General features: G+C 43.0%; 1 protein-coding gene across 2 annotated transcripts in view; it reads right to left on the reverse strand.

Moving 5' to 3' along the window:
* The window catches only part of AFF3 (AF4/FMR2 family member 3), a 459,937-nt gene that overhangs the window by 341,732 nt on the left and 92,054 nt on the right, over positions 1-26,151 (reverse strand). For both annotated transcript variants that reach the window (XM_045587244.1, XM_045587243.1), the window contains 2 exons: positions 24,762-24,882; positions 22,997-23,821 (listed from right to left, as the gene is read on the reverse strand). In XM_045587244.1, the coding sequence (XP_045443200.1) occupies positions 22,997-23,821; positions 24,762-24,882 (946 nt within the window). The remainder of the gene's footprint in view (positions 1-22,996; positions 23,822-24,761; positions 24,883-26,151) is intronic.

The following is a 26,151-nucleotide window of genomic DNA, read 5'->3' on the forward strand; positions in this document are numbered from 1 at the left end:
ACTCCTTTTGTGAGGGTTGCTTTTTTCTTTATTCCATTCTTTACCAAAAATAAAAAAAAGAATAATAATTCCCTAATTCTACTACCAATATAGCAAACATTTTCTCTCGCCCTGCAAAGCCACTCTGTGAATCCTTGAGAGTCACAAAGAACTTGAGTTCCATAAAGCACAGCAATGAGAAAAGCAACACTGCCCTGAGATCACTGTCTCCGCTGCTCACTCCCTGCGCTTTCCAACCACACTTCTTACCATAACCACGTCCCCTTAATTATTAAACATAAGTTTCTGGCCAAATTTTTAAACGTAAAAACTCATGACAACAGGGCCTTGGGTGTACAGCCCCATTTTTGCTATTGACCACTATTCAACCTCATCTACACTTCACTCAATAGAAGAGTTTGAGACGCAAATAGACGTTGTGCTGTTTGCCTTTCCCTGCTGTTTCCAACCTCACCGCAGCCTGGAGGGCCGTCTGGCCTGCCTGGCCCTTGTGCCAGGACGAAGACACAAGCGGAGTCCAAACAGACGCCATGCGGGTGTTTGCTTTCCCCTCGCCGCAGACAGAACGACACCCGCGCCCATGCGCACGCGGTGGCAGCCGGGCACGTCCTCGGGACGTGTGCGAGGAGGACACACAGAAAGGCGCCGGCTCCTTTGCCAGAAGGTGCGATTTTTAGATCTCAAAGGCAAGACGCCCACGCTCTCTGAAAGGATGTGATTTGTGGCAATTGCTTCTCTTTCCCTGATTCCATTAGTGCCAGGTTCGCTGACCCCTGAAAGCACGGGGCCAGGTATTTTCCTCTTGTTTAATACTCCCTGGGTGGCCATTATCTGTATCAATTTTCTCTTACCCAGATCAATTCTATATAAAAATGTGTCTTTCAGTCACTGTATGTTATTTAACCAAAATATTTGTTGGCATCACATTCTTTTGCAGTCAATGTAAAAGAACTTAGTCATAGAGTTATTTTTCAATTACATGAGTTGTTTCTGACTATACAAGTAATTCGTGTTCATTGTAAGCAAATATTGGAAAAGAATAAAAATCTTTTAATAACCCATACTGCCACCAATCAAAACAATGTCTTGTAACAGACTGATTATTAATAAAATTGAGATCATCCTTTATATGCTGTTTTTACATACTTATTTTCCAGGTAACAACATATCATGAACATTTTTTCATGATAATAATTCCTCTTCAAAATCATAATTTAATGCCATATAGGGTAAAGGGATTTTTTTGATATGTTAAGTACAACTATGATACACATTTCTGTAGATAATATTTAAATTTCTCCACGCGTACCCCAAATTACTCTTCAGAAAGTTAACAATTATAACTTCTATAAGGATACCGCAAGCCTGTCCACTCTCCAATCTTCACTGTTTTTTAAATATTTGATAGGTAACATATTATGACACTGATGTTTTCATTTGCATATTTAGACTTTCATTTTTTCCTTTCTTTTGGCAAACAGCTGGATATCTTCTTTTATGAACTGTTTACTTGGGACTTTTATCCATTTTTCTTAAAGAACATTGTGATTTTTTTTTCCTATTTGATATTTAAAGAGTCCTTTGTGTTAAGGATATTAACAGACTGCAAATGTTCCCCCAGTTTATCACTTGCCTTTAAGTCTTGGATCATGTTCTAAAAATGCAAATGAACATGAACTTTTATCTATGTCATTTCTCATATGAACTTCAAGCTGTCATTGGAAATCAGTCCATTTACAATAGATGTATTTTATGTGCTGAACTTTTCCACTGACTGTTAACCACCTAAAATATAACATCACTAGGACCTTCAGGAAAAGAGAGCCTCTGACTGACAGGTACGAGAGACCAAAAAATGCCAGTAATTTCTGGAGTTTTTTGCTATTAATGGTGTCAGGGCCCGGCAAGGCCCCACAGATATTACATCTGGCTCTTCCTCAGGCCAGAGGAGCCACACACAAGCAAGCAGAGGTGGTCTGGGCCCAAACGATGCCCCAAAATTCAGTTTGTAGTTCTAAGGTGACCCAACCAGAGTAGCCCACACAGAACAGAAAAACACGCCGGGCCCGAGTTCCCCGAGGCTCCGGCCTCACGCTGGCATGTGATACTGGAATTATTCCCAATGACTCTGGGTCTCCCTTCACGCTGTGGACCAGGATATTAAATTTACCAGAAATCTGCAGGAAACATGGAGTATTTAACTCAAAATGAAACTGAAAACCGGGCAATCAAGAAGAGAGCTAGGCTCAGAAATAATACAGAAATCAGAAAGGACAGAAAAACAAAACACTTCCTAATTGAAGACAGGGTTCAAAAGCGGACAAAACAGAAAACATTCCTGGCTTTCTGAGTTGTGTTCACTCACCTGCAATTACTCCGGTAATTGCCACACACAGGTCCTCTCCCTGGGGGACGGGACAATCTTTGTCACAATTACAAGTTCAATGCACACTCCAAGCATGAGACCAGGCATCCATAGGAAGCTGGACATTTTTATTATTTACTGGACATCCACAAATCTCTAATAAAGAGAAAAGTCTCAGCCCATAAACCATTACTCATGGGTCTGGGCTGATAAGGGTTCGGCCTTAAAGATTAGATAAAATCTTAGTGAGAAGAACTTGGCACAAGAGTGAGCCAGACCCAGTTTCCCTCCCGCCTCATTTCCCCGCATCTACCCCAGCGGCAGGACAGCAGGACTGAGGGAAGCACAGGCCCTCCCTCTACCTTGAATATGCGCGCTGCTCAATAACTCATATAAAGGATAATAATCGCCTCTCTTTTCCCCTCCTCCAAACGAGTACTTGTGAATTATTTGTAAATGTCTTCTTTATCACTACTGTTAATGTTTTCAATACGTATCTCCTGAACCAATACCAAATGCTTGACAAAACCTCTGCTAACCCGGCCAAGGCAACAAGGGCCCGGGGTGGCTTACCCGTGAGGGAGACTGCAGAGCAGACCCGCTCACTTCCGAAGGCCAGGAAGCACAAACATAAGCTTACCTGGACAATCCAGGGAGAAAAACTCACTTTCCCCCATTGGCTGTGTGAAATAGGTGTTAAAGGGCTGAGGTGCTCACACAGCTGTCCTGCTGGCCTGCGTTTACTGAAGATCAGAGAGGGAGTGCTGCCGGGCAGGCGTCTCCGAAGGCTGGCGTCGGGCCCTGAAAGGTTCTGCAATGGTACCAGCGGCTCCACAAAGTGCCGGCGGGGCAGGGCAATTAGCTTTAATTCACTAATTTGGGAAGAAATCCACTGCACAGCGCTTATAATACCCTGCTTTTCAAATGCGAGAAAGAAGAAGGCCTTCCCTTTTCACATCACATAAAACGAAAGACTGTACCAGTGTTTTCCTCCAGCTGGTGGAGAGTAAGCTCCATGCACTTTGAGTTTTACCTTGTCTTTTTAAGATGCCTTTAATATTTAAAATGCCAAGCTTCACTCTGAACGGTGTTGCTCAATGGGCTGGTTGTCCTCCAGTGCCCCCAAAGGTTGCTGGTTATATTCCCAGTCAGGCACATGCCTGGGCTGCGGGTTCCATCCCCAGTAGGGGCCTGCAGGAGGCAGCCAATCAATGTTATGCTCTCAAATTGATGTCTTTTTTTTCCTCTTCTCCCTTCCTCTCTCTCTAAAAATCAATAAAGCATTCTTTTAAAAGTAGATAAATAATAAAAATGTCAAGCTTCAAGTGTTCGGTTGATTGTGGTTAGAGTTGAAATGACAGAGAGTTCAAACTAATGCACAAAGCATCTAAGATTGATATATGGGTATTAATTGATATATGAGTATCAATCATCTCCAAGCGAAAAATTTATTGATTTCTGACTTGAAAGAAACCTATGAAGTTTTTAAATTCAGTCAAAAATTTAAATTATGGCCGAAACCGGTTTGGCTCAGTGGTAGAGCGTCGGTCTGCGGACTGAAAGGTCCCAGGTTCGATTCCGGTCCAGGGTATGTACATTGGTTGCGGGCACATTCCCGGTAGGAGGTGTGCAAGAGGCAGCTGGTCGATGTTTCTCTCTCATTGACGTTTCTAGCTCTCTATCTCTCTCCCTTCCTCTCTGTAAAAAATCAATAATATATATATTTTTTTAAATTAAATTATGAAAGATCCTCTTCACTCAGCTTCCAGATCAATTCCACCCGAAGTCCTTATTTTAGTATGCAGGGAAATACCCAGAGAACTAAAACAGAACCCTCTGTGAAGGCCCGGGCTGAGCATCTTTTGTGTTGTGTTGGTCACCTGCATAGTAATAATATGCTACAGCCCATGGCCGTAGAAATAACTAAAGAACGGAAACAGAAAGAGGTGTGTTAGTAAATCTACAACACCGAAAACAAAATAGTATGTTCACATCCTCTGCTCAACAGAAACAGAAAGAGGTGTGTTAGTAAGTCTACAACACCGAAAACAAAATAGTATGTTCACATCCTCTGCTCCAGCGCCGCAGCGTCCAGCTCTGCCACCACCAGAGAGACCCAGTTAATTCACACGAGCCGTGGCTGTCTGAGAGTCTTGCCAGAACACTTAACAGCCCCCTCATTTGTTGGATGGTTTTATAGGTCTCTGGTGCTGAGCAGAGGGGCAGGGCAGCTTGCAGTGCGCGAGGAGGACAGATAAAACCGCCCTGCTGTGCAGATTGAGTCCATTTGCACTGGCTCTCAGACAGAAAACGAATTGCAACCTCGCACAAAGGGGCCCTTTTTGCACTCGGAACCCTGAAAAATGCTGGCGAAAGTAAGCAAACCAGGCAGCCTCCCGTCAGGAGGGGGAGAGGAATGGCTACCCCTCCAACAGCTGCTCTCATAATTACGAACAGATTTCATCGCTAAACTCTTGTTGGTTATGTCTGCAGCAAAACAAATACACAGATGTGAGGCATTCACAGGGTAGAAAAATTCTGTACTGGGAAACCAAACCAATTTACCTTTTTTGCTCTAAAAGATTCTCTTAAAAATGTCATCCAATCAATGATAAAGTGTAAGGCAACGTCCAAACCTTAAGCACAACTGTATTTCTGTCATCATCTTGCAACTAAATTTATTTTGGCCTTTTACCAGATTCGCTTTCTTTTTACATATTCAGAATTGCAATGGACTGCCATGGACATGACCTCTTTTCAAATCATGAAAATGTGCTACCAGTTTCTTCTACTCATAAAATTTGCTAAATTTATTGCTGCCTCATTCATCTATGTTTTAAAAGATTGCATGCACATGCAATAAAAAGAATACCATTTGACCTTTTAAAAGGCAAATTGGTGTGCAGTAAAATCAGAGAAATAAAATTAATGAAATGGTAAAATTATAATAAAAACGAATAAGTAAGGACAAATTAATGGAATGCCAGTCCATTGCATCGAGAAAGTGCAATTGACAATTCACTCAACATTGATGAATCCCGCGAATGCAATGTTGAATGAGAAGCCAATCATAAAAAGTACAAAAACGGGCAAAAGTGGTTTTTCTTTTAGAAGTCAGGCTGGTGGTCACTACTGGGTGGGTGGGGTGCTTCTGGGAGGGGACAGAATAGGATTTCTTGGGGTCTAGTGGTACCCCACTTCTTAATCTGGGTGATGATTACATGTGTTCACTTTGTAAAAATTCTTCAAGGATTATTTTCTCTATAAATTGTACCTCCAAAAAAGCTTACAATGTAAAATAAGTTATAAAATAATATACAAGACATGCACAGAACTTCATGATTTTCAATGTCCAACATATAAGCACTTTTTTGAGTGACTAAGTTGGCCTAATGTTTAAATTTAAATTAATAGCACAACGTTCACGGTAGTCTCGTCTAATACATAAATTGACTCTCCTCCCAAAAGGCGTGAACGTTAAATAAATTTTCATTGCGTAGCTCATTATCACAACTATAAAGCCAAGAAGCAGTTCGAAACATATAATTTTCAGTAAAATGCGATTATAAGCGCATTTTTAAAATGGTATTACTACACTGTTTTACCTAAGGAAAAACATTCCTCATGAAAATCCACAGATGTAAATAGGTTATGTAAAAGTAAAGAAATGTGAGACAGTGCCCACTCAAGTTGACCTACTAGTGCCTTAGAGTATGAATACCAAAATCAGATTGAAAACACACTACCACGAAAATACCCATGGGCACTCGGCCTGCGGGATGGCGGGCTAACAGTGGGGGAGCTTTCATTCAGAGTCACCATCTCAGAAGCTGAAATGACGCTGTAAGTAAGCATTAGCCTTCGGAGTCCCTGGAGAAGTCAACTTACTAAGGATGACAGGGCGGTGTTTTCCACGCGCTCTCCTCCCCGTTCGTTCTTTGGGAAACAAAAAGGCTGAGCATTACAAACACAATCACGCACGCTCTAGCCTAAGTGGCTTCACAGCTGCACTTCTCAAATGGCGGCCATCAATGCATGAACCGGGGTCAAAGGCATAAAGAGACCCTCTTTACCCTAAAAGGAGGTGCCTCTGACCTCTCTCTTTATGGCTGTTCATCTATTGCAACGTGGTTGCAAAGGCTGCATTCTGATAGCTTGATCCTACTCAGTAATTAATGCTGAGCCACTAAACCTAAATGAAGGGATGTGGAAAACTTTATCCTCAGTCACTGCAGTAATCTACGTGTGTTCACATTTGTAAGCGAAAGCCCTGGAGAACTCGTATCTACCACAACGAAACACTCCGCAGACTCTCCACCGAAGGGAACTGAACACTGGGTTTTGCTTAAACATGCGCTGCTTCCGCTCACAGGCAGGCACATCAGAGCTGGTGCGTGAGGTCAGTGTTACTTTAGATCCATCCACAGGTGCTTCCGTTAACGTCCTTCTGAGATCAAGCTGGGGACCCAGGCCAGCGCAGGGTTCATTCAGTTATGATTTATTCTCAACGTTACTGGGACTTTTGCTCATACCAGACAATGGGCATTTGTTTAAAGAACTCCTTTATGGCCAGAATTTAAGGAGACTTTATGATTTCAAATTATGATTTCAAATTCCTGTTCACTCAGAGTATGGACACTTTTCTACTGACCACCTGCCACTCCAAACAAAGGTTTCATCCACGGGCTCTCTTGTACTATCCATATATTTAAAAAATATATTGTCTGGTATTTAAGAACTTAATGTCCAGGAAGAATTCTGACAGGGTGTAAGATATAAAGTATGTCACTTCCTCAGTCTCTAGCCTGAGATAATGCGTGCTTATAAAACATTATTGAGTCCTTTGGGAAAAGAATTGATATGTGATTTTTAAAGCTTTTAACATTTAATTTTGCATTAACTTGTGAAGCACCTGCATGTTCAGCACCGGACTCAGTGCCAAGGACGTGAAGATGAACAAGACAAGGTGCGGGCCTGACGTGGAGCCCAGACTGTCGGGGAGACAGCTGTGCGCTTACAGAAACATATCTGAGTGATGGGTGGATGGGTGGGTGGGTGAGTGGATGGATGGATGGGTGGGTGGATGGGTGGGTGGGTGGGTGGGTGGATGGATGGGTGGGTGGATGGGTGGGTGGGTGGGTGGGTGGATGGATGGGTGGGTGGGTGGGTGGATGGATGGATGGGTGGGTGGGTGGATGGATGGATGGGTGGATGGATGGAGGGGTGGTTGGATGGATGGATGGATGGATGGATGGATGGATGGATGGATGGATGGGTAGATGGATGCATGGGTGGATGGATGGATGGGTAGATGGATGATTGGATGGATGGATGGATAGATGGATGGATGGATGAATGGGTGGGTGGATGGATGGATGGGTGGGTGGGTGGGTGGATGGATGGATGGATGGATGGATGGATGGGTGGGTGGATGGATGGATGGATGGATGATTGGATGGACAGACAGACATAACAAATACGAAGACAAGAAGTGTTGTGAAGGAACACAGAAAGCAGCTTATTCCATGAGGAGTAGAGGCTTCACAGAGATGATTCCACTCACAGCGGGTCTAGGGACAACTGCAGAAGATTTCTGGTTTGGAGGAACTGACTGTAAGGCACGGAGCATGAAGTTACACAGCACATCGGGGGACAGCAATGTAGTTCCAGAGGCTAAAGCGCAGAGTCCCTAGCTCAGTGTCACGAGTCAAAGCTAAAAAGGCCAGTGTATGCAAGAGTGTGAAGTGTTCTGTATGCTGGGTCCAAGGATCTGGATTTGTCAGCCTCCAGAAAATTAGTATTTTCTAGCATATGTTTCTCAGAATACTGATTCCATGAGTTACTTTGCAAAAAAAAAAAAAAAAAAATGTTTTGTGATCAAGTAAGTTTGGAAAATGTTACATCCTGCATTCTCCTTTTGGGGCTTCCTAACATACATCTGGTAAAAATCAGTTGAAGTTGAACACCATTTTACAGAGCTACTGACATGCCTCACAATCGCTGGCCTGCGGATTACCCATGGGGAATACTGAAAGCTGATATAGCAAAGCCAGGGAGAAGGGAGCTGCTGGAGTGAGAATGTAAAATGACAAGATTTAGTTCTTCCTTTTAAAAAACAGGTTTTTAGCTGTGCATGTCTGGCAGCGATGTGGATGTTGAACTAAAGTGGGAAGAAATTAATGGCAAGAAGCCAAGAGGTGAGGAAACATGGGGGAGAGGGATCCCACTAAGCGACTTTCTGAGACGAGATTCAAGGGGTTAATGGTAGAGTAGAAGTGGAATGCTGGGAGCACAGTGAATGAGAAGGACTCCAAGGTTCTAGCTCTGAGCCCCAGTGCAAGGCCCTCCTCTGACCAACACACAGAGTTTCTGCTCCGAAGAAAATCAGTCTGCCCGCTTTCAGTGCGGGGCATCTGCTGAAACACCCATGTGGGCACATCAAGAAAACAGGAAGAATACGGCTTTACAGGTTTGGAGAAGGTCAGGACTAGAGGTACATATTGTAATCAGAGAGAATAATATATGAAGTCACTGGGTGGATAAAGTACCCCTAGGAAAAAGTGTAGGGACAAAGAGCACAGAATCCAGAATACCAATATCTCAATGCATAAGACATAAAATTAATTACTCAACTGTATGGACATGCAACACTTGTATATTATAATCTTAGGGCGTTCTCATTGTAACTTCACTGTAATGTGAAGGTTTTATTGTAATGTTTATTGTAAAAGGTTCTCTCTTACATTATCTAGAACAAAATGTAGCTGATCCTGACAATGTTCTATTTTATATTTTTACTTTGGTCATTGGTACATCAACTCATCAAAATATGTTTGGAAAGAACACGGTCTAACTAAGTACACCTGAAGACTAGAGCAGTTAAGAGAATTGACTCGTCTTACCACTAATTAGTTTTGCTTGCATGAGCCCAATAGTGATGTAAAGACTAAGAAAGAAAGAATCAGGGACTTAGGTTTGAAAGGATGCCTGAAAAGTCCATTTGTGAATTTTAATCAGTATTATATTATTTTTTATCATATGAAATTAGAAAGTTGAAAATCAGTTCAAAATGTGATGCTCTCTTTCATTTTACTTATTTCTAAGGCATTTGAAAATGCAAATAATATAATTCACTTGAATAAGATAATTAACAGATATTAGAAAAACATTTCACTGCTTTAAAATGTTGTTTTTAATTTTCACTGCTCTGATATACGAGTGTTAACAATATCCGCTTTTTCCCCCCTGATGTAGCTGAAATGAGTTTTACTGGAGCATCATGCAATTAGCCTGACTCCTTGGAAGGGCCGTCAGGAAAAGCAGTATCCTACATCACAATGGTCTTGTCACCCATCAGAGCCAGTCAACAAGGAGTGCCCAGTGTCAGACCTGCGTGACCACTGTTCTCCCTCATGCTGCGGACACCGGGGAAAGGAAGACAGAGCAGCAGTTATTACTGAGCTCAAGAAAGATTCCAGTAGCTGCCACTTACTTGCACAGAATGCTGCTTTAATAGACCAGTATGACGTTCTTATTATCACTTTGGTATAAAATACTTAAAAATCAGTATTATACGATGTAACAGGCTTTACAATTCTCTTCAGATAGGAGAGAATAAAAACCTCAAGGATTATGAAATACTATTGCACAACAACGGGAATATACATTAATACTACTGAACTGTGCACTTAAAAATGGTTAAGACGGTCAATTTTATGGTACATATTTTTCCACAATAAAATGTTTGGAGACAGTATTAAGACAAGAAAGGTAAAAATCATTTCACTGCCAATTCAATGGAACTAAGGAAACTTCTGGAGGGGAAAAGAACCTCTCCTAAAAATATCCTCTGCTCTGGGGAAATAGAACAGAACTGAGAAAGATAAAACCCTTTACAAACTTTATGCCTTTAGGCAATCTGACAATTGTTGATCTTCCTTCCATATTGGATTTCAGTACTTTAGGCAACTCAGGAATTCTCTTGCTCTGGTCTGCACAAAAAGGTCATCTGGGGTTTCCAGATCAATCTCTGTGGTTTCCACTTGTTAAAAGAACAGATTAAATTAATCTCTACAGTTCAACATTTACAAGACCAGCAAGTCTCTCCTCTGCATTCCAGCTCTTGGGGGTGAGTGGGCTGAGTCAGGTGTCATTACATGGGAGTTGGAGAATCTTACTGCAATGTACCCCAATATAGAATTAAAAAAGGAAAAGACAAACCAAGTCTTAATTAAAACCTTCAGAAGCTCAGCACAAAATGTTTCAGCCTTTGCAGGTTAAATGGAATTTTTTCCACTAAAAAGAAGTATAGCCAATTTCTTGGTGGAGTGTGGGGGGAGAGAAGGAAGGGAACAGTACTTGGAATAACAAAATGAATTTATTTTCACTGGAATGTATGTATATGTATGCTATCTTACCTACCTCTGTCCTTTAAATTTAAGCTCAAATATTTATTTTTCATTTAAAAAGTGGGCCTGCTTTTAATTTCTAATCTAAGGATATTATGGTTTACTAAATTATTTATTTATTTACTTCTGCTAGCAATTTAATCTGTGAAATACGGCTCAGGGGGGGAAATGCAGTAAAAAAAAAAACCTGTTGGTATAATGATAAGCAGTTTTTTTAAAATATCTAATTAAATGTGGTCACCAGAGAAATCATAGCTTAAGAAATTTTATCAGAAAATGATTAATCCATTTCGGGCTTCACCCAAATGTCATAAGAGAACTCATGAATTTAGATAGGAATCCACTTATTATCCTAACACATTTTCATACTGAGTAAGAAGAGTCTATAATAATGACTATAGTTACTATACTTACTTCCACTAAATTCATATCCTTTGCAGCTATCACTGACTTCAGGAACAATTCTCAAACTGGAGTAATATAATATGGGAGCCTTTCCCTTTTGTCAAAAATGTCGAGGATGTCCTAAAACACTTTATAAATTTATATAACCCATCCTTCCAGAAAATCAGAAAATTACACTCATTGTGTCATTTTAATTCAAAGCTGCAATTCAACAAAAAAGTATTAACATTTAATATATGTTGAACTCAGGTACTGAGAGAATAAGGATGGGGAAGATAATTCCTTTCTTTGAAGGGCTCAGAAAGATCATGACATAAACCCTTAAATTATATACTCATTGATATAAAGTAATAGGTGCTATAGCTGCTGCGTTTTCCTCAATATCTACTCATGTCTTCTTCCATAATAATAAAAATTTTATCTGGACATATAGTGACCCAACATACAGATGGATACATATATCTCAGCCTTCTTTGAAGCTAAGATAGTTAGGTGACTTCTTCCAGCAAATAGGATAGGAGAGGATGTGGTTTGTTTTTCTTCCAGACTGAACCTTCCCACCCCTCCCTTCTCCTGCGGACTAGAAAGGAACATGGATCATCCTGGATCATGTGGATATTCATAACACCCCTATAAATGGCAGAACCAATGGGGGGTGGGGGGTGGGAGAGGTGTGTGTGGAAGAAGCCCAGATCCATGATAGGATGTCAATGAAAAAAGCAGTCTACCACTTCAGATTTTAATGAAAGAAAAATAAGCTTTTGCCTTGTTGTTAAGCCGTTTTTTGGAATTCATCATATGAGGCAGCACCAAGCTCTAATTGATAGCTAATAGTGATGCTTCTTTTTCTGGATGCTTTGTACTGGAAAATGCCCATTAAAAGAAAAAATTTAGTAGTATGAGTCAAGTCTGATTTTTAACTTCTTCATGAAAAACAAAACCCTCAATTATGACAATGAATTAATTTCATAGTTAATTAAATAGAAATGAGAATTAAAATGTAAATTCTTAAAAGAGAATGACTTAAGTAATCACTGGGGACACAAATTTTTAAACAAAACTGTACGATCATGGGATTGAAATAATGAAAAAAAATTTACAGATAATAAGAAACTATTCTGACACCAAAAACAGAATTACTGACATATAGAAAAGGCTCAGGAAAATTGCAGTGAGTGCAGTTGAAAAAAAATATAGATCAAAGCAATTAAAAAGGAACAAAACAATACAAAAGAAAAAGATGATCCAACATAAGGTAAGTCCTTTCAGAGTCAAATCAAAAACAGTGTATGCAAACATCATGTGCAAATACAATATAAAAATTCCTCTGAACTAAAAGAATGAACTGAGCCTGAAAGATTGAAAGAGAACTCCATGTTTTAGGAAACACTCAACACTGAGATGTATTTTAGTTAAACTGCAAAATTTAAAGAAATCATTTTTTAGATATTCAAGCAGAAAGAGCAAACCATCTACAAAAAGTAACATGATGGGCATTTTGGAAGAATATACACTGAGTGGCCAGATTATTATGATCTCTGAACGCATAGTAATCTGGCCACTTAGTGTATATCCTATATAATAAAAGGCTAATATGCAAATTGTCCCCCTGACCAGGAGTTCGACCAGTAGGTAGGCCATCCAACCGCCCATGTCCCTTCCCCATGGCCAGGCTGGCTGGAACCCCCTCCCCCTTGCACAAATTCATGCACCTGGTCTCTAATATGTATATACTAGAGGCCCAGTGCATAAAATTCATGCAGGGGTGTGTGTCCCTCAGCCCAGTTTGCACCCTTTCCAATCTGGGACCCCTCGAGGAATAGCTGACTGCCTGTCTGACAGGCAGTTGGACATCCCTCTCACCATCCAGGACTGCTGGCTCCCAACTGCTCACCTGCCTGCCTGCCTGATTGACCCTAAATGCTTCTGCCTGCCTGCCTGATGACCCCCTAACTATTCCCCTGCCAGCCTATCTGCTCCCCTGTCAGCCCAATTGCCCCTAACTGCCCTTCCCTGCCAGCCTGGTAGCTCCTAACCACCTAGCCTGCAGGCCTGGTCACCCCCAACTACCCTCCCCTGCTGGCCTGATCACTCACAACTGTCCTCCCCTGCCGGCCATCTTGTGGTGGCCATCTTGTGTCCACATGAGGGTGGCCATCTTTGACCACATAGGGCTGGCTATCTTGTGTGTTAGTGTGATGGTCAATTTGCATATTACTCTTTTATTAGATGGATATACACTGAGTGGCCAGATTATTATGCATTGAGAGATCATAATAATCTGGCCACTCAGTGTATATCAAAGCTCGTGTGAGGCTCCAAATCTGATAAAACCAAAGAAACATTAGAGAAAGAGATAAAACGGAGAGAATGTTATTTGTAAATGAAGTTCATCTTATATTTGTGATTTATTTTTCCTGGATGGTGGGATGTGAATTTATTTTTAAATTTTATTTTTCTTCATTATTTAAATTATATAAGTGAGCATGTAACTTGTTAACAGGAAAACAATGAGTAAATAGAAAAATATGAAGGATAAAGATGGAAAGTAAGAATGCCAATATATTAACAATGAGCGACTCTAGTGGTGACTTTCTACCGTCCAAGCATCATTATTTTCATTATAAGGGGAACTAGCCTTAGAGGAAGAATCTGGCAGGCAAACTAGGAAAGGAAGCAACTCTGAGCATAAGCAAAGGGAGAAAAGTAAGAAAGAAAATGGCATGCCTAGGAAGTAGCAGGAAGTAGATGGAGAGCAGCCAGGTCAGACTATATGCTATGCCTGTACTTCATTCTAGTGTTTACTGTTTATTTTTGTTACTGATTTACCTAACATCCTTCAAACAAGTTAAAGTAGACTTGTCTTTCTATTTTTCAGGTGCAGAAATTCAATCTGTAGACCTCAGGGGGAAAATAATTCAGTACCAATCTAATAGGACCCTATTCTAGAAGACAGTGTAATTGTGAATGGAAAGGGCATTCTATCCTCAAAGTGCTTACAATACTGGTGAGATCAGAACACACAGAGAAAAGTAAACAATAACATCATATAACAAACATTACACAATAGAAATACAGAAGGGAAGCTCTTCAATAGTTGGAGCCAACTGTAGAGGTGCAGAACTTGGCCTTGAAGAAAAGATGGAAATTTCAATTTAAGATTTCTAGTTTCACAAGAAATTGTATTATAGGATCCCTACTTATAGCAACACCACAATTCCATGAGTAAGTACTTAATCTTCTTTCTTACTAAATTTAGAAAGAAAAGATGGACTAATTTATAATTTATGCTAAGATTCGATTATTTGAAAAAAATAAGCAAATAAGTAAAGACAACATACCAAAATAAATTCCAGATAGAAAAGTTTTCATCTAATTCTTTATGGTTTCATATGTTAGACTTAACACACACACACACACACCCCTAACATAATAAAGTAATACACAAATTAACCATCACTTTGCTATACAAGGCACACCCACCAGCCAATCAGAGTGAGTATGAAAATTAACCCAACAAAGATGGTGGTTAATTTGCATACAGAGAGGGAGGGAGGAGTGAAGACTGAAGACAGCAAGAAGGAAGAGGAAGAGGAAGTGGAAAGCAAGGCCAGCCCCACCCAGCCTGCTGCAGCTGGAGAGGTGGGAGGGGGGCGACAGAGGTGGCAGTGGTGGGAGGGAAGCTTGCTGGAAGTCTTGCAGGTATATTCAGGTACACAGTAATAAAAGAGTAAGATGCAAATTGAGTGTACCTTCGCAATACCCACCAGCCAATCAGGAGTGGGTATGCAAATTAACCCAACAAAGATCACAGGTTAATTTGCATACTTAGGCACTGAGTGGTTAGCGGGGCTGGCCTTTGTTTGTTTTCAGGGCTTGCAAAAATAGCCAAATGCATCCATCTATTTCCCATTGTTCACCTTTCTGTGTCCGAGATAAGGGGCCAACCACTTACTGTGTATTAAGTTAGGCCAAGGACCCTGTGGACCCCAAGGCTATGTAACCAGCGATATTTCTGAAGGACAACAGATAAAGAGAGCTCTGGATAAAGATGTGGGTTCTGTTTGCATCAATTATGAAACAATGCATTCTATGAGTGAGTGAAACAGACCCCGTGACATAAACGGGTCAGTGAAGCACGTAACAACCTGCGGAGAAGAGGCCCCAGGGACGTCTGGGAGTTAGGACCCGCTGGGATCGAGGGGCCTCTGAGAGCGCCATGCATTGCAGGCTCCTGTAAGCCCCCAGCAATGTAATCCATGGGGCACAATCAGAAGGTCTGGGCCCAGCCCTCCCATTCCTGTTCCCACCATCTCCTTTTCTGACAGCGCATGCCATGTGGCCAGAGAGCACAGCATCTGCGGCAGCACACACACACAGCACTGGGCACGCTGCCCCGAGCCAGGGCGGCTCCTATGAACACAGAGCAGAGAACCAGGAAAACGAGGCAGAGCCTCGGCCTGAGGTCAGTGCAGAGGCACAGCTTATTCCACAGGCTGGGTCGCACACCGGTGAGTGTGGCTCCCGGTTCTCTCTGCAGCAGCTGTAAGTGGCAGGTGAGAAGGACGGCTCCTCTCTGCCCATAGAGGTTTAGCAGGATCACTGAGCCCCCAAGGAGCGGGGTCAGTGCCCAAGGGGAGTGTCTTCCTTCACTCACATCCTTAAGTTAACGGAGTAATTCAGTGAATCTGTGCTGAGCAGCAACTCCGTGCCAGGCACAGGTAGGAATGCTTCAGTTACTAAGAAGTAAAACCAAAAGGAAATCCTTGCCTTTAAGGCACTCAGATTTTATCGAAATTCATCCTCCTCATCTCAATTTCTGGATTCCGAGCTCTCAAAGCATCTAGAGCTGAGCACAATAGAAACTAAGTGTAAAGCAAACAGAGCTAACATAATTATACTGATTATAATCCATATTATTACTGTGGATTTCACTGAGTGCTTACTATGCACCAGTCACTGTCCTAGCAGTATTACATATTAAGGTATTAAGCAGTCATAAAAATGCTACCCATGGGTATTACTGCACTGAATTGTGTCGTAGAAATAGAGTGTTTACAAAGGTAATCGAGTTAAAATGAGGTCATTAGGGTGGGTCCTAATGCAGTCTAACACCTTACCAAAAGGGGAAATTTGGACAGACCACAACAGAGGGAGGACAGGGCAAAGACAAGAAGACAGCCTCTCCAGCCCCTTGGAGAGACTGGAACCGGCTCTCCCTCACAGCCCTCAGGGGAAACAAGCCTGCCCACACCGCGTTTTCAGACGTCCAGCCTCTGACAATTCATTCCTGTGGTTCTAAGCCAGCCACTGGGAGGTGCTTCCTTATAGCAGCGCAAACTGATCACGGTGCAACCGTGACTCCTCATCTCACATAAAGCCGGTCACCGGGCGCCATGGAGTGAGAGTCAAACTCAGACAATCAGCACTCCTCATGCTGCTGGAAAGCCGGCCATCTGGGCAGAGAGACGGATCCTGAGCAGCAGGGGAGTCCATGTTCATCGCCTAGCAAGGCTCAGCTCAGCCCAGCTACGCGTGCCATCGATACTTGGTAGCTCCAGAGAGCTCCATCTCAGCGAGTCATCCCAAGTACCGACTACCTGGAATGTTTAGCATTTTCCTCAGCCCAAATCTTATTGGTTCCGTATTACATTTAACTGAGACACAGCTCAAGTGTGGCACGGTCCATAGAGAAGACAGCTCAGAACAGCCAGCTACACAGAATGACAATCCTATCTCAGCCTCGTCATAAAATCACAGAGGGCCAAGCATTCAATGAGGGAGACGCAGGATACTCAGGCTCTGCTAGAGTGATCCGGGATCACCTGTGTCTTCAAAGACTTCATTATTTCTAACAAACACAAAAGGACTTTCAGAATTTCATTTTTCTTTCCCTCCCACCCCATCTCTGCCTCACACAAAACCACTTCCAATAATCCCTCAACTCCATATTTTGTTTGCTGCTGTTGTTTCAGAAGTATCGCTAGTAAGCAAAACATAGCCGATATTTCCCAAATGTTTACTATTTTATCGAGTGCTTATAAGCAAGTTACATACTTTGTGTCCTCTACTCCTCCCTCCAATAACCCTGCCAAGCACATATGATCAAGTTCTCCCCTTCTCACTTGAGAAAACTTAGGCCTGGAAGTTAAACAACTCCCTCCCACCGTGTGGTAGGTACAGCCAGGGTGTGAGCCCTGTCCTGGCTGGTCTGCATGGCAGCGGTCCTCCCCCTGTGCTCACACACCATTTCCAACCAAGGGATGATAAACCACACACACACACACACACACACACACACACACAGACGCACGGCTTTTCCCACTAGGCTGTCCAGTGACACTTCCAGGGTGGGAGCGATGCTGATTCGAAGGTCATCTCTGCAAGTGGCTCCACACACAGATATCTCAGGCTCTTGATTAGCTCCAAGGTTGGAGTCCACACACAAGATTGCAGTTTAAGGGAAAACAGCTGTAACCTGTCCAGATGCTTTCCGAGAGAAAGCTCTGTGAGAGCTGAGAAAAACAGAAAGCTCTGTGAGAGCTGAGAAAAACAATCAGGAAAAATGAAGTGGGGCTTGCTCACAGCCTCCCCTGGGGGCCGGTTCCAGCCGTCTCCTACCTTACAGCCAGGATGCTGCCCTGACGCAGCCAGAGGCAGGGCGTGGGACAGGACACATTTTAATATGCATTCTTCAACTTTTTAAGTGATTAAGTGCTTTATCTTTTAGGGCCCCACTGGCTAGACATAAAAGTACCAAAAAATATGGCAAGTATCCATTTCCCAGCCTTCACAATGACCTTCAGAATGACCCTTCCCCAATTCAGAAAACAGATGCTTTCGTTCTACACCTGAGATCCAAGTTTTGAGTCCCTCTTCTCAGACCACACGGTACAAGTTGTCCATGTTCACAGTTAGAGAAGGGAGCACGTGCATTATGGGACAGGAGGCGTGCAGAGCATAACCATCCGTGTTGTTGCTAAGCCACACTGTGCTGCATGTCGTGGCTTCTGTCTCGGTGGGTGAAGGGGAACAGTGACCAGGCAGGTGGGGAGGACGAGTCCATAACAGACAGGGAAACCGAAACTCCAGGCTGGCCCACACCCTCATATCAGTGAGGGAGGAGCAGCATGGCTGATGTGAAAACACCAAGCAGCTCAAATGCAATGAGGAGCTGTAGCCTGGCCTGAATGTGTAATGACACATTGCTCTGCAGATGCCTTTCCCCCATAGGCTGCTGCCGACTTTAATGTGGAAGAAACCCATTTTCATACAAAGGTAGCCAAGAGTGACAGGAAATAGGAAGCTCACACCATTTATCTTCCGTGAACTTAAAAAAAAAAAAAAAATCAGTTAATTGCTTTTCTAGGAAGCCATTTTGTAGAATCATGGTACTTTATTTTTCTGTTCCTGTTGGTGGTATAAATGGTGATTTAAAAATGCCCATTGTGAAAATGCGATGATTAACCAACATGTCTTCAGCTATTTAATTACTTATCTTAACAGATAAAATTCTGATCAACCAAATTATGGTTACTCTGTTCTTATGGGTGAATTTTCAACCATGACGAAAACTTCTCAAACATAGTAGATTCACTGACTTTCGTGTGTGTTTCTCTCCTGGCTTCCTTCCTTCATTCCCTTTCCAAGTGCTTCCATTTCAGCCCGGAGCCTCTGCAGGAGCAGTTCCAGTTCACGGCTGCCATTACTGACAGCTCCGGCCAGCCTGTGGGCTGTGGAGCGCCCTTGCTGGGACGGATCTTGCCGAATGTTCCAGAGCCTGTGAGACCATCTGCTGTCTCTGTGGCACGGCAGACCAGACTTTTTCAGTGTTGTCTCATTTGCTACATCACCTGGCGTTAGACATTATTTTTTTAAGTTCTACGAAGCTTGGAGCTACTATGAAGCACTCTTTTCACATCTAAAGTTATCATTTAAATAATAATGTATTATTATTCCATGAGCCAAAGACAGATACACTGAAAAGCTGGTGACACGTCAGCCTCAGGGTCTCCGGAGCAGAGGTTTCTCCAAGGCCCAGGAGGGCCCTAGGAATGTGCTACTATATGTTCTTGTAAACATTTCAGGAGAAAGGTATTTTTAATTCTGTTTTTCCTAAAGAGAACCCCACCACCACCAAGACAACGTCAACTTTAGGTCCCACAAAACCTGCACCCGGCCCTCCAGATAAAGTCCCCCATCATCTGAACCTTGAATTACACGTTAAGGGCAAAACATTAATTTTGTGTTTGTGTGTGAGACAAAAAGTCATTCTCTTTGATTGGAAGTTACATTTAGGGTGCCCGGCTCTGGAACATGTCACGCCGGACGCGTGTCTTGGTCACCCGTGAGGTTCTTGGACTCTCACTAACAGAGCCACCTCCCTGATACCCAGGGAGGGCTCACCTACTGAGGGCGGCATCGAGAGTGAAAGACGCAGCGACAACAACAAAAACATGTTTTTCATTAAACACAAAACTGAGCTGGGGAAAACCAGCTAGGAGGCAGGTGTATCAGTTAAGGAATTCCCTTGAGATCCTTAACTTCCACATCAAATTGCACTAAATTTTTCTACACTAATTTACCTATTATTGAGGACTAAAGAATTGTAAGAAATAACTCACCACAGCAGCAGAGTACAGGTGTTGTGAGGGACCAATGAAGAATGTACAAGTGTAAAATCAGGCAAAATAGAGTCACTAATTCTCTATTGTAAAAAAAATAAAGCAGAATATTTTTCTACTACAAGAACTACAAAGGTGAGAGAATGTTCCTAGGGCAGTGGTCGGCAAACTCATTAGTCAAAAGAGCCAAATATCAACAATACAACCATTAAAATTTCTTTAGAAAGCCAAATTTGTTAAACTTAAACTTCTTTTAATGTCACTTCTTCAAAATAGACTCGCCCAGGACGTGGTGTGGTATTGTGTGGAAGAGCCACACTCAAGGGGCCAAAGAGCCGCATGTGGCTCGCGAGCTGCAGTTTGCTGACCATGGTCCTAGGGCAAGACAGACGGTATTAAATTTAGTTTGGACTTCAAGTGACAGAAATTACAAAGTAAAAGACAAGTGCTAGCACTGAATTTATTCAATTTCTGTAAATTTCTTGGAGGCAGTGACCACATCTTAGATTTTTTTTAAATACCTTTCACATCAGTATACCTTGTTCTTGACCTGATTCTTCTCATGAGGAAAGTGCTTACACAACATCATACAGCTATATCTGCACCTTCCCTGTCTTTGTCATTTTTACCTAACACTTCCTTTTAGCCCCCAGATTCTTCATACTGCCCTAAGCCTTGTCAACAGCTAACATCCTGAAAATGTATAATCAAGATACAAGTTCCATTCAGATCATTTCTTCTGTCAATTTCCCTAAAAAAAAACAAACAAACAAACAAAAAAAAAACATTCTCTGCTTCACAGGAGATAAGTCAACTCTTTATAGAAGATATTTTAGTCTTAAAATCATTTTAGTTTCTACAAAAAATAAATGCAAGTATTCCCCCAAAAGTAAAATCTGATTGGTTTGGTAAAATTCTTCATTTTCTGTTAAGATTGTGGATTTTATGGAATTCCCTAAAAACAATGAATGTTATACCTGCCAAAAGGTATTTCTTAATTTCTTTGAGTAATGTAAAAACAAACAAACAAACAAACAAAAAAACCTTTGAGTTTGAAGATTGAGTAATGTTACTTACAACTACCACCATGCTACTGACCGGAAAGAGCCATTTTGTTAACGTATAGTGGGCTGATTAAACATAGCAGTACTACAATACTCAAATTACCATCTTTTCCATAACATGCAATGCTTTCCATTAAAATAAAGACTGCATTTCTCTCCCTCCCCGAAAAATCCACCCATTACAACTTTGTCCTATCAACAACACTTTTGCTTACCTCCTGTCTATCAATGCATGATTGCCCTCTTTGAAGTGGTCAGCACAGAACGTTAGGAAGAAGCAAGCTGACTGCGTATGTCATTACATGTGGGGGAAGTGAGAAACTTCCTGCATAAAAGCTCCAATTTCTGTCGGGCTGACTCTATCCCAGGCCTTTCCCCCTTGCTCAGATTACTGAACACCAGTCCAGTATGTCATTCGCAATCTGGCTCCTGCAAGGGCATCCTGAAAGTGTCCACGTTATTAATGACATACCCAAAAACCTGATGCAAACTCTAATTACTTGCATAAGGCTGATCAAACACTGGCTTATAACCGAGCTTTGTCAGCTCAATGGGTTCCAAAATAAATAAATTATTACAGAATAAATCTGAAGTTTCTTTGGTACATAAAAATAATTTTAACAAAGAATCAATTGGGATTGAAATTATAAAGGGATTCCTGATGGTTGCAGTCACCTCTGTTCAAGGATAAACCATGTTTTTTGTTGCCATTACAGGGTCATTTGACAGTAATAACAAAAATCAAAAAGCTTAATGAATTCAATTTTGTAAGGTGGGATCCGTGTGTGTTTCCTATAAACTTTTAAAAACATAAATGCTTGCAGAAGTTACATTTTTGCTTCTATTAATTTCTAAGGAATATTTTCTGAGGTCCATCATGATGAATTATCAGAAAATGTTACTGGTCCCTGGTACAATTTCCTCATTAGAACCCGGGTAAACGCCTCTAAGTAAAAGAAGGAAGTCTTATCTAATTAGGTAAGATACTGGCCTCCCAACTGGTGCAAGGTGCTTTCTGAGATGATAACTCAGAAATGATTAAGATCAGCATTGTAGGGCAATCAAGAAGATATATTAAATCATCTGCTTCATTTGGTTATGAGATCAAATTAAGACACGAAGACTAGTCTGGCCAACAGTGTTACTCCATCTTTAGAAAAGAATATGTTAAAAAGAAAAGAAAATCTTGAACAGTTTCTAAGTTCAACATTCCAGAACACACATCTATTTCAGTTACTGCACCTTAATCACAGTAAAATAAAACATGTGCAGTCATATTTCTTATTCCTGCGCTCTTGACAACTGTCATCAATTAGAAATATAGTAGGAGATATGCTTCTCTAAGACAAAACATTTCCCACCCAGATTTCTGTTCAAGTTACTAGTCATGCCTCTTTGCTACCTCTGTGACTATGTGATCTGCTTGTTTTAAATTCGTGTTCTTTACATCTAATCTTCACATTTGAATATAGTCACAATGCAAACTAGGAGAATCTGAGCTAAAATATTTCACTTTCTTCCTATAGCCTAAGACAATTTTTATGGGACACAAAGCGTCCTCACTTTATTAATTAACACCAATGAACCTGGATCTTAAATATTATAATAGAGATGGGACATCTGAATATTTACCATAATCAACATTTAATCATTTAACAATTACTTTCAAAATCATTCAGAAGTTTGTTTACCTTGTAAAGTTTGTCCTGGAACATTCCAAAACTGACCAAAATATTAAATATCTGAACTATTGTACTAATGAAAATTAACCTCTTCACATACCGAAAATTATGGTTCCTGAAGTACCTTCGTTTTTAGGATTTAATATCTCCACAATACTGGTTGTTTACAAACTATCCCCTGAACTCATTCAAGGAGATATTCCTTCCTGAACTAACAGGGACACACCTACAATTACATTTGCTGGAACTTAAAAAGTCTGCCTGTAATCAGTGTGAAACAGTAAGAAAGCATTACTGATGCGTACATCCTCCCTCACTGACTACTACTAATCCTACCACGTGAAGGCGGTCACACTCTGAAATAAAGAAAGCTGGGCACTGAATCCTCAGCCGCCAGAATACGCAGGTCCACCCAGAATGCCTGCAGTAGCCATGAGAAAAGACTCACCTCCGACTGCTTGGGGATGCTGAACTTGGAAAGCTTGGCCTTGGCTCTGGTGGACTCTGGCTTGGCGGCCGGGACGCCCCTGTAGGACGTACAGTGCACGCTGGTTTCCGCGGATGACTTCAGCTTCGGAGACTCATCGGGAGCCTGGTCTTGGCCATCCATCGGCCGCACGTATGCGGTGGGTTTCTGCTGGCCCAGGCTGGGCTTGGAGGCCAGGGATGGAGGGAAGTTCTGCACACAGTGTCCACTGCCGCCGTGCTTGGCTGCCATGGCGGGGGGTCTCTCCTGGGTCTGAAGACCCACCTCCACATTGCACACCTGTTTGGCCCGCGGCTGCTGCCTGCCAGCGCCATCGCCAAGCAAGGTCCTGAGAGAGCTCTGTTGTGCTGAGTTGGAAGAAGAAGGAGAAGGGGGGGAGGAAGAGGGGCTGGACACACAGTGGTTAGGCTTCTGATTCGGGTTCTTTGGCGGAGCGGATCTGGTGAGATCGATCAGCCTGTGTCCGCGCTTGCTCGCTCTCGGTGGGCCGTCGGGGGGCGGGTGCCCAGCCTTCTGCCAGCCCACGGAGCCCCTCTTGCTCTGCTGCGCGGGCACAGCGGCTGGCGTGGCAGATGCAGTGCTGCCGACCGCAGAGGCCTGGGGCTGGGCTCTGGAATCCGCAACAAAATGTTCCTCGATCTTGTTCACGGCGGCCTGCGGAACCCCAGGTTTGGGAACGCCAACGAGGTGACTCTGATTAGACCTGTCGGTTAAGAAGTCCTTCATTTCATCGTAATTGCCTAACGTGTTCTGGATCCGGTTGGAGAGCTCGTCCCCCTTGTTGGTCTGGAGAAAGAAAAGCACAGCCTGCCGTTAGAGGCCACGGGAACACGGCACACCGCGGCGAGGCGCCGTCATCGACCACAGCGCCGGGGCCGCCACGTGCAGAACGGGAGCTGGAGGTGAAACCTAAACCATCTTTGCTGAGGAAGTCCGTCAGCGCTCGCTGCACACCAGACCCAGAGGGCCGGCCGGGGCCGGGGCCGCAAGGAAAGGCGCCCGTCCCGGGGCCTGTGCAGCCGTGAGGACGTCCAGACGCACGCCAGCCCCTACACACAGCAGCCCCGACGGAGGCTCTCCAGGAGGGACTTTTGCCTTTTCATAGTCCCACTGGAAGCTTTTCCGAAAAATCAGATTTGGTTCCAACCGTTCCCTTTCCAAGTTCTAACTATGTAATCATTCCTGCCAGAAACCCAGAATGGCAGGCAGAAGAAGCTATTAATAGAATGAAGCTTCAATGCACACAGGCTAACTATGCAAGAAGCTACGAGTCTAAACTACACAAGCTCCGTGCAGCCTGAGCTCCTGGGATGACGTCCCACTTCGGGAGAGTGCTGACATTTCTGGCCTTTGGTACAGTTTCTTTCTTATTGGCCCTATCAGGTAACCCTGGTACCCGCATGATTCATGGGTGACAGATATGGAACCCAACCTCTCGGAACTGTGTTTGTTTCTAACCTTAGGGAACATAACAAGTGGCGCTGACTTTGAAAATCAATGCAGAGAGGACATGTATGTTATTGATAAAAATGATAGCAAGCAGATCTCAATATTGACACCAAGATTTGAGGGGGAAGACCCCCATTCTTAGTGGCGAGGTGGCCTTCCCTCAGCTGCACAGGCAGAAACCTGACTGGAATTTGATTAGGCAACTCTTCTGGTGAAGACGGTCATCCCGGGGTTGGAGGTGCCGAGGGGTGAAGAGAAACAACGAAAAACCGTCTACCTTGTAGGGCTCACTGAAGAGGGAATAACTGGAATTAAATGTGCCATCATCCTGCTGGGTCTCCTGGTTTCTCCTTTCTCGTTCTTTCCTCCGTAGCACATTTCTATCTGGTTCGTAGACACTGCATCAGGAGAAAGAAAAGAGAATGATTACACACAAAAATTAAAGGCTACAGTCCAACATGACATTCACACACGTGCAGAAGTCTGGTTCACGGACAAATGGTGATGACGACAAGAACATGGATCCGGTTAAAGCTAGTCTAACCAAGCAGTGCGGGCTAGGGCTCGGGTGTCAGATAATGGCAGCTTCGGGAGGAGAAAAGTCCTGAGGACAAGCCCCAGCCAGCGCTAGACCTCTGTGCGCGTGTGAAGGAGGAACTGTCTAAGCAACTTTGACAGGAGGAGGCTGAGAGGACTCTTAAGGCAGACGGTAATTATTGCAATGTGTAAATAGAAATCACGGGCACATTTCCTCCTGTGACATGGCCCCCGAGTGTTATGTGGGCATGCTCCTGTATTTTCCTTTCTTTTTTCCCCGTGCATGGCTGTTTCTGTAGTGATTCTTTCATTAACGGGCTCCCTGAAGAGCTGTTAAGCTCCATGCTGCAGAGGCTTTCACAGTTACGAGCCTTCTTCTGATCTCTGTTAATCAGTCAAGTCGTCAAACTAGGACTGAATCAATTCTTCCTTTTGATATATTTGACACTATCACTCCTCCTAACTATGAAAAATGTGCCAGGAGGAAGGGATACGGGCAACGAAGGGGGAGAGCGGAAATTGAATTATGGCGTGTCATCAAGGAACTCGGCCTTTTGTTGAAGAAAATTAATATCTCTTCTCCTAAAATGCAATTATGAAGTGACCAGACACCAGATAATGGGAGGACTGAGGAAGAAATAGTGTTCCTTCCCCCTATTGGGGGAAATAAAGGGCCTAATGTAACTAATAATGAGGACGGAACCCGAGTCGTGAAAGGAGGGAACACACTTGTATTTTTGATTGTTGTTTTTTTTCCAGCTTGCTGGAGAAACCCGGCCTGTGGAGGCACAGAGCTAACACTGCGGGCTGTAAAGAACCCATGTGTCTCTCAGAATAAGCACCGGCCTCGTTTCCCAGCAGAAGCATTTTGATTGTGACCTTGCCATCCTTGTGCTTAGAGCTCCCACTTGGTCCAGGGCGGGCAGGTGCCAAAGATGGAGCGAGACAACCGCCTCCTGACCGAGGTCTCCCCGAATCAATGACGTGATGACCAAGCACACACACTCCGTCTCTCCCCGTCCTGCCACCCGTCTTCCTTACAGAGCAGGGCTGTTTCACGGTGTGGGGCACATGCTTAAACATGAAGACAGTCTATAAGAAAGGGCTTCGCATTGGCTTTCCGTGCCACA

Source organism: Pipistrellus kuhlii, unplaced genomic scaffold, assembly GCF_014108245.1.
Source record: "Pipistrellus kuhlii isolate mPipKuh1 unplaced genomic scaffold, mPipKuh1.p scaffold_m20_p_27, whole genome shotgun sequence".
In the NCBI taxonomy this organism is placed as follows: Eukaryota; Metazoa; Chordata; class Mammalia; order Chiroptera; family Vespertilionidae; genus Pipistrellus; species Pipistrellus kuhlii.